At 39.7% G+C, this 8,964-nt stretch overlaps 1 protein-coding gene across 2 annotated transcripts; it reads left to right on the top strand.

Annotated features, from left to right (window-relative positions):
- Positions 1–2,467: 2,467 nt before the first annotated feature.
- Positions 2,468–6,720, top strand: osr2 (odd-skipped related transciption factor 2). Of its 2 annotated transcripts, none has more exons than XM_086310387.1 (4): positions 2,468–2,710; positions 4,767–5,450; positions 5,801–5,900; positions 6,281–6,720. In XM_086310387.1, exons 2-4 carry the CDS (start codon positions 4,804–4,806, stop codon positions 6,353–6,355), a joined length of 822 nt encoding a protein of 273 aa, XP_086166513.1. In that variant the 5' UTR covers positions 2,468–2,710; positions 4,767–4,803; the 3' UTR covers positions 6,356–6,720. The 2 variants fall into 2 exon arrangements, with proteins under 2 accessions (XP_086166513.1, XP_086166512.1); XM_086310386.1 differs by having other exon boundaries at positions 6,199–6,720.
- The last annotated feature ends 2,244 nt before the right edge of the window (positions 6,721–8,964 follow it).

Raw genomic sequence — 8,964 nt, 5'->3', positions numbered from 1 at the left:
CACCTCCGGAACTGAATTAATATTCGTGTTAGTTTTGGATATTATTGATTTGAAGTAGTTATGTGTAGCATTTTTTTAATACCACAAAAAAACAAATCCGTCTCATACATGAAGCAGTAAATTTTGCCGATAATAAGACGACTGTCTCACTGAAGAGTTTAACTTTTAACCTCACAAAAAAACTCCCACAGGAAGTCGGTATTCTCCTAGCAGAATTTTTGTGTGTATATTTCACGAGATTTTAATGAATTCAGACTGTTTAAATTATACTGGCAAATTCCAATTTTATTAATAGTGAATGTATATCTCTTACACAAGCACAAGATATACTTGAAAAAAAAGTACTATTTATTTTAATCGGATTTTTTTTTTCAAGAACCAAAAAAAAAAAAGCATAATTTTCATTTTTCCAATTTTCCAGGGTGAACTGGATACGTTGAGAAAATGCCATTATTTGTAATGTTAAAATGCATGGTTCTGTGTGTATTCTATTCTGTCTGTAGCTGTTGGGGTTTTTGACAGTGAAGATAGGAGGCTGGGGTGATATGAAACCGAACGAAAAACCACAAGCATGTTGTGTGCAGACGATGTTCTGCAGCTCTAAGAAAACGAAAATTAGGCTACATGAGCTCGTGGATAGACTTAACGTCTTAGACAAGCACTTTACTTGTTATCTCTACTATAACAGAATAAAATCTCTCGTTCTGTTTTTCTGTCTTATGTGGTTATTAAAGGCGCACATTAATAGATCTAAAAGAATGCACTGCACAAATGAAATTATTTTCCCTCTTGTGGGTTTAAAGTCTGCCTTTCTTTTGATATAAACATATATATACAGAAAAAGAGAATTTATTCCGATCTGTGCACTTCAAGAATATCAGTTCGTTTTAAATTACGAGCTCATCCTGTGCACACCGGGTCCATTCACAGTGAAGCGCTTCTCTGCGATGTGAACAGAAAATGTAAAGTTGTTCTGTGAGACAGTGTTCTGTCAGAGCCGCGAATGCTTGAGAAAAGAGGGGAGTTTGCTGTTGTAGCTATGCTACAATAGGCGGCGCTGCAGACCTGCATTCTGCAAAGTGTCTACAGCAAAGGAGGACCGCAACCAACTCCAAACCTCTGTCAGTCCTGCTGCACACCAACACCTCATATGTATCAGGCATATAGGAGAAAAATAACACTTCGAGAGATCGCAGAAATATATGTATATATAGAGATAGATAGATTGAGTACCTTTGATGGATTTGGGCATCTCATTAGAAAAAAAAGTATGTCAGGATGACTTTATGATTTTATTTAAAAACAAACTCAATCACAGTTTTATTAAGACGCCTCTCGATTTAAAAAAATAAATTTTAAACTTTTTTTATTTTATATATGAACTTCTTCAAGTACAATCTGCTCATGTGCCTGAAGTCACGTCTCTTTCTATGCAGCACAAAAGGCGTACACTCTTTAGTTTCTGGTTGAGGCTGTCAAAAAAAGTCTTCATTACTTTGCATCATAATCTGCGGCCAGAAACCAACCTCAATGTAATTAAAGGCCAGTGTGATTAATCTCATATAGTCTGTCACTGCACATAAATTCAATTAAAAAAAACCGTCTGAATAATAATAATGATGCAAGAATGAGACTAAATTAAAACAACCAGCTCTGCTTAATGCTTATCTGAACACACACATGCACAGTTTTCCCTTCATTTTATCGTATGCCATTTGTTAAGTATAGCTAGATGTTTATTTGTTGTGCTGGATGGGGGGACACCTGGGCTGATCAGCGTTGAAATGGGCATATAAAGGTTTTTAAAAAGGCAGGCAACAATTCCTGTGGTGTTTTTGCAACAGTGTAATAACCGTAATAAGCACCCTTGTACAGGTGTTTTAACGCAAGTTACCAAAAAATAAGAAAAACAAATCAGCTGTCTTGAGAATGCGAATTCTTTCTCTTTATTTTATCTCCTCTTTTTCTATCAAAAACCTTTCTCATTTTTTAACATTATTATTATTATTATTATTATTATTATTATTACCACAGTGAATTAAACCATTTAATGTTGTGGTTCTTGCATATGCCCTCCATTTCGCAAATGGGATCTATGGTTTCAAAAAGAAGGAGGAAAAAAAATCTTGTAAGCTCCTCAAGTATCCAAAAGCACGTTTTCAAAATCGTGGAACTGTGAGGTGGGGGGAAACGTTCAGGGTTTCCTCCCGTGCTTCCAAACATGCCTCCAAAAGAAGCTATCAGCCTTGGCTGGATGGTATATGAGAGGTGTCAGAGGAGGCAGGTCGAACTGAGCACGCTCCTCTACTATGGTCTGGAGCCTTAGTTGCTATCCAAACACAAATAAACAGAGGGGAACATTGGAGTTAATGATAGAGGAGGGGGGTGGAGGCGTGTCGGGGGGCGGGCTGAGCGCTCGAGTCCTGGAGCACTAAAAAGTGAAGAACCGCACACTTCCAGCCCCAGCTCCGGACGGGACTCACACGCTGCTGCTGTCTCTCCTCCAAACTTTGCCTCTTTCCACATTTTTTCACAACTTGTCACATCTCTGCAAAAGTCCGAGACATCAGACTTGGCTGCATGGCTACATGAAAGTTTCATGGACTTGGATCTTGGAAAACTTTTAGCGACGCTTTATTGGAGCTCGTCGCCTCTATAGTTACTGTGGATTACTGACATACCGCAGGACCTTTGGCAGCTATTTATTGGGGTAAGATTCTGTTTGGCAGGGTAGGATTTATGTCTGAGGAAGGAGAACCAAACCAACATATTAGAAGTTGTTATCTTAAAAAAAAGAAAAGACAAAGTTTAGTGTCTAGGCTTTAAAGCAAAGACTCAAAGACTCTTAGAAAGTGATCAGCTTTTAATGACCAAACATTTCTTTTTTTTTTTTTAAGTGTTCTAGAGAGGAGTGTTGTTTCGTCATATTACTAACTAACTTGAGGTCACAGTTCACTCACGCTTTGACATTGCTGGCCTCCGTCCACGGCGCGCAGCATTACTAAAACAAACAGTGATCTTCGCGTTTGTAAAGACTTGTCACGACTGATAGAAATGTAAAGCCTTCTGCCAAAAATAAACACATGAAAAGCTTTAAAAAAATGAACCTTACAAGGACTCGAAGAACAAGACCGGACACTTGGCTGCTCCCGAAGTGTAAGCGCAGTCCAAAGGTGAGAACAAGAACAAGCTGAACGAACTCCCTGGGCAAAGAACAGCAAGTGCCTTCGCGGTGTTTCACGCTGCACCTGTGCGAAATTATATTTAACCCCTCACCATCGGTGAGAGGGAAAGCGAGGCAGAAAGAGCTGAAGGCAACGACCTGACCGAAACAAGCGACCGGTAGCTACCCTGACTACCGTGTGCGCAAGACTCACAGTCTGCAAGTGTGGATAATGGCTTAATCTCCGAGGCAGTTTCAGGACAGGCTGACTTCTGACATATTGTGTTAAAATATGATTTGGCTTGATCTGTCACAAAAGAAAAAGTGTAGATACCTAAATGATGTATTTTACTATCTAAACACAGCTCGCTTTTCTTCTTTTTCTTGATCATATCTAAAGGTCAGCACAACTGGCCTATTGCCAGTCCCGCGTTCACCATCTGGAGCCTTGAACTTCTACGGTGGATCTTCTTTTTTCTGTGTGGGAAAACATAACTTGTCATCCCCACAAACTCAGACACAAGCCAATTTTTATACTGTCAGCTCACCTCATTTGTCCTAAACAGCGGAGGGAGCTCGCTTCTGCTTTTGTTTAAGGGAAACATTATTCTTTTGAAATGTAGGTTAAATGCACAGGGGTCATTTGCTGCCATGTTGCCTTGCCCAGGGGAAGGGGGGGGAAAAAAACTTCATATGGAAAAAATAAATAAATAGATAAATATTACATTAAAAACCTTAAAAGGAAAAAAGTGCCTATAAAATTAACTCTTCCAAAATAAAAATGAAAAGCACATGCATTTCCATCAGAGACAGACAAGCGTGTATGTTTTGCTCCTTCAATTAATAGTATATTTCATCTCTTCTGTCTAAATTTCAGACTTGTACAAATCCGGGCTGCTTACGTTTGTTTTGTTTGGTTTTTTTATTGCGAAATACTAACTGCAACTTTAAAACACACACCAAGCTGTGCTTTCTAATTACCTCGTGTGAGATTTAGTGCTTCATTCAGAGTGATCTGAAATTGCAATTTGCAGTGTTAATCGATGCCACATGAGTTGTTTTACACCCACTTGATTTAATTATACTTTCGGTGACTGATTTGTTTCCTAAATTTTGATTTGAAGCGCATCTCCGTGTCGGGTGGGGGAGGAGGGGGGGGGGCGACTGTGTTTTTACATTTCCTCAGTGGTTTCGCTTATGCAAAACAGAGGTTTAGATATTATAAGCAGGCCGGGACAGGCTAATATAGGGCAATCCTTCTGCGCGTTAACCTGAGCGTTTTATTCATCAGCTTCCTCGCGTTGAACCAGGTGCAAAAAATAAACTAAGCTAATTCATTATATATATGCCTAAATTAGGTTTAAAGGGGAGAGGGGGTGGCTGGGTATATTCACCTTTGCGAAAAACATATTTATATCAGTTTAATACAATAATGAAAAGTTACAATTTCAAAAAATAAAATCTTTTTAAACAGGTGGATTTAAGTAGTCTACCATAACCGGTAACTGAGACGTCACATTTTCTCTGTTCTTCTTTCCACACAATAACCAGTTCTTGGGATTAACACACAACGCTTATTGTTCGGTGTGTTCTGCATTCTCAGGGTTATCACCGCGTCTTCTGCAGAGGTCTGAGCCGAGATGGGGAGCAAAGCCCTGCACGCTCCGATCCCCCTGCACCCAGCCCTGCAGCTCACAAACTACTCCTTCCTGCAGGCCGTCAACACTTTCCCCGCTGACCAGCTGCAGGGACTGTACGGCCTCAGCGCCGTGCAAACCATGCACATGAACCACTGGACTCTTGGCTACCCACACATGCAGGGACTGAGGTCGACGATCACGGCAGCCGCCCAGGGTCTGGTCGACCCACGGATTCCCTTCCCAGCTTTGCCCTTCACCGCCGCGGCGCAGTTATTCCATCCAAAGCAAGCCACCGTCGCGCACGGCATCCCCTCGCTGCAAAAGGACAGGCCGAGATTTGACTTCGCGAACCTGGCCCTCGCTGCCACGCAGGAGGACCCACCGAAAGCTGCGGACCTGGCAAAGCTGGCATCGGGACTAGGGGGAACCATCTCCGAGCTGAGCAAGCTGTCCCCGGACAGAAAACCCACCAGGGGCAGGCTACCATCCAAGACTAAAAAGGAATTTATTTGTAAGTTCTGCGGCAGGCATTTTACCAAGTCCTACAACCTCTTAATCCACGAGAGGACCCACACAGATGAGAGGCCCTATACTTGTGACATTTGCCACAAGGCTTTCAGAAGACAAGACCATCTCAGAGACCACAGGTAAGACGGATTTATGGGATATTATGCGCACTGGGTTAGGACGAGGGGGTCAGCAATTTCCAGCAGCAATGATGATTTGTGATTTTAAGTCTCAGATATCTCGATTTAAGTTAATAGCCTCTCCAGAACCGGCCATTAAAATTATATTCCTTAATTTGTGCTATAAAATGCAAGCAGGCCTGTTCCCTAAAACTTCTCCACGAGGGCGCTAAAGCACTTTTCAGCATTAAGTTGGACATTCATAACTTGCACAGTGGAGATTTTCGGCTCTGTGACTGTGGGCTCTGTAACATTTACAAGTAACTTCGTGCATGAGCGGACATTGATTAAGTGTCATTTCTGTTTTACAGATACATCCACTCCAAGGAAAAACCGTTCAAATGTCAAGAATGTGGGAAGGGATTCTGTCAGTCTCGAACTCTAGCCGTCCATAAAACCTTACACATGCAGGTAAGCTCAGAATCTTAACGCGACCTTTAACGTGTGATACTCTCTGATCATAATTCACCTGTCTACTGCATGCATGGGGGTGGAAAAAGAAAGCCTCACAAAACCTATCACTAAATTTAAAAAAAAATGTGAGTCAGAGATCCACAGAAAATAATACAATAAAAATAAAAAATAATATGCAAACAAGTAAATTAGATCTGACACGACAGTGGATTTATCAGATTATTGAAAGATTGAACTGATAGACCTTCTATCCAATTAAAGGCAATAATCCTTTGCTTGCTTTAAATCTAAACAGGAATCTCCACACAAATGCCCCACATGCGGAAGAACCTTTAATCAAAGAAGTAACCTGAAAACTCACCTTCTCACCCATACAGACATCAAGCCCTACAGCTGTGGCCGCTGCGGAAAGGTGTTTCGGCGCAACTGTGACTTGCGACGGCACAGTTTGACGCACAGCCCACATCAGGACTACTAGCCTGGAGAAACAAAAATAACAATGGACAAAACGCAGAAAGACAAATCAGCGACATTTTTCTTTTGGATCAAGGACAATCTCCAAGTGAGGACATGTTTACTTCAGCACGTTTTAGAGTGGGATTTGGTTGCACCTCAAGCGGAACAACAGCGGAGCCAGTGCCATGTCCAACTTTCACACCACCTGTAAATATCACATGTACATAATGTTGTTGCTCATGTTGTTGTTGTTGTGTTTTTAATGTTCTTTTTCTGACCTTGAAATGGTAAAGTTGTCAAAAAACAGTCATAAATTTAAAGTATGTTAAATTGTATTTTAGAAATAAATATTTCCATGATACATTTGGATTTCCCCCCGTTTTTATTTCTCATTTTCACTGCCACGAAACAGAGGACACAGTGTTACAGCCCAAAAAGCAATATTTAGGTGAAATCTTTTACCATGGTCATCAAGTTAATAGTCTGTATGTTTACAGCCGGCGGGCAGTGAGAGCTTATGTGGCGGACGTGTTGGGCTTTTTAGCAGGGAGTTAGCAGGAAACACCACATGACAGAAAGCCCCGAGGACGTCTTTAGCTCCTGGAAAAGAGCATAACTTCATAAGCACAATCCTGTGTGCCATCGCGGGTGATAATTGATCATAAAGTTTACAATGATTTTTCTTCGAATAAAAGTTACGACCATGTAACGGTCAGTCATTACGCACTGTCTGCCAACCACCTCTCAGTGTCTGTACGTCTCAGAATTATTAGCCTCTATTATTATCTTAGGCTACATGTCCTCTACAGAGGCTGATCAGTATTATATTAGCCGCATTAGCGGCCATATCACATGTCTTTATCTAGATCACCTCTGACATCATAAGTGACCTGCAAAACGGCAGAAGGAACCATCAGCGCTAAGAAGGCATTTTCACGCAGCCGTGTGTCTGCGTCTGTCCTCAGATGGTGGTTCAGAAATGTTTTTAAGAACCTGCTGTGTTACCGAGCCATATTCGAAATGTAAAACACCTGTACCACTCAGCTGCTGACGTCTAATGGGCCTGACGTGAGTCTCCTAGTTTAATTTTTGGACCTATATGCGCCATAGACTAATTTTATGAATTAAAAAATATATATACAAAGATTATTTCTCAGGTCCTTATGATTCAATTCAATTTTATTTATATAGCGCCAAATCACAACAAAAGTCGGCTCAAGGCGCTTCATAGATACAGAGGCAAATAGCCACAAATAGCCTCAAGCAAAAATGGAGAGCGTTTTGTAAGAACTCATTTACACTGTGGTTTAAATTTTGCGTAGATACACAGAAAAACCCACCAAGATCTGGATTTCATCCAACTAAACTTTGACCGACCACTGATTAACCACCAAGCCTGCTGCCTGTGACCGGACGAGCTCGTCTATAATGTGTTGGGTGTTTTTTTTTTTTTGTTTTTATCATTTGGTGAAGTCAAAGCGAGATTCTCTCCTCTGACTCTCTCCTCATCTCTGTGTCTCTCGGTGTTATCTGGCCTTCGGGCCCTTTGTGTCCCCGTTTCAAGAGCCAGCGGTGGCTACTGACTGCTCGCCTGAAACTTGATTTTCACCTTACGGTGCAATTAATTGCACGAAAAAGTAGCATTTATTTCTAATGGGCTCGAAAATAGGGTCTGGAACAAGTGGTTACAATAACATCAGGAGATTTAAAAGTGCGTTCATTGCTGCTGAAAGGCCATTAACTAAGGCCCGTTTTATTGCGCACTGCGGGCTAGGATTTTCCTAATTATTTTCTAAAAGGAAAGACAACAAAGTGCGACGTCTCCAGCGAGCTCATAAAAAAAATTAAAAAAGAAGGAGGAAAGTATTTGAGCTGTTTGACAATCACATAAAAACATAATTCATTAGTAAAACATAAAAAAATTCAATCTGAAAACTATATAATATGAAAAAAACACACACAAAAAGGTCATGTAATAATAATAATAATAATGTTTGATATATATATATATATATATATATATATATATATATATATATATATATATATATATATATATATATATATATATATATATATACATACATATACACATATATATATGTTTAGAATATATTTGAACATAATTTGTTTGAATTTGTAATAAACGTTTATGAAACAAATTGTTATCCATTTTAATAAACAAGAAAAAAACAAATGAAAAAAGAAACATTTTGACGCCTCGACAACAGATGTAACATAATGCAGGAACCGACTAATAAGAATAAATGCAAAATATCTGTTACAATATGCAGTTTAATTTGAAAGTAAATTTCTGCCATTCTTGTCCTCCTCAGTGGAAATATACATTTTTATATGTGCTTGAACAAAGCCGTTTAGCCTTTCTAAAGAAGTATTTATTTAATACTGTTTAATTAATTGTTTAGTTAATCCATGTATTGCTGTAAGTATTTAGCAAAAAACCCTTTATTTTTAACCCGAAATAAATCTTTGATAGCCTCAACTGAAATGCTGTAGTGGAAAACCACTAATTTAGGCAGTTTACGTGGAACATATCATTCGTGGAGAATAACAACAGAAGATTCCTAATTTATCTCTGGCTTTA

This window comes from Aulonocara sp. 'chitande type north' Nkhata Bay, linkage group LG11, assembly GCF_057382095.1.
Source record: "Aulonocara sp. 'chitande type north' Nkhata Bay isolate Kocher_YH1m ecotype deep benthic linkage group LG11, A_spYH_male_GT1.1, whole genome shotgun sequence".
Taxonomy (NCBI): Eukaryota; Metazoa; Chordata; class Actinopteri; order Cichliformes; family Cichlidae; genus Aulonocara; species Aulonocara sp. 'chitande type north' Nkhata Bay.
This window is presented reverse-complemented; position numbering and strand designations above follow the sequence as displayed.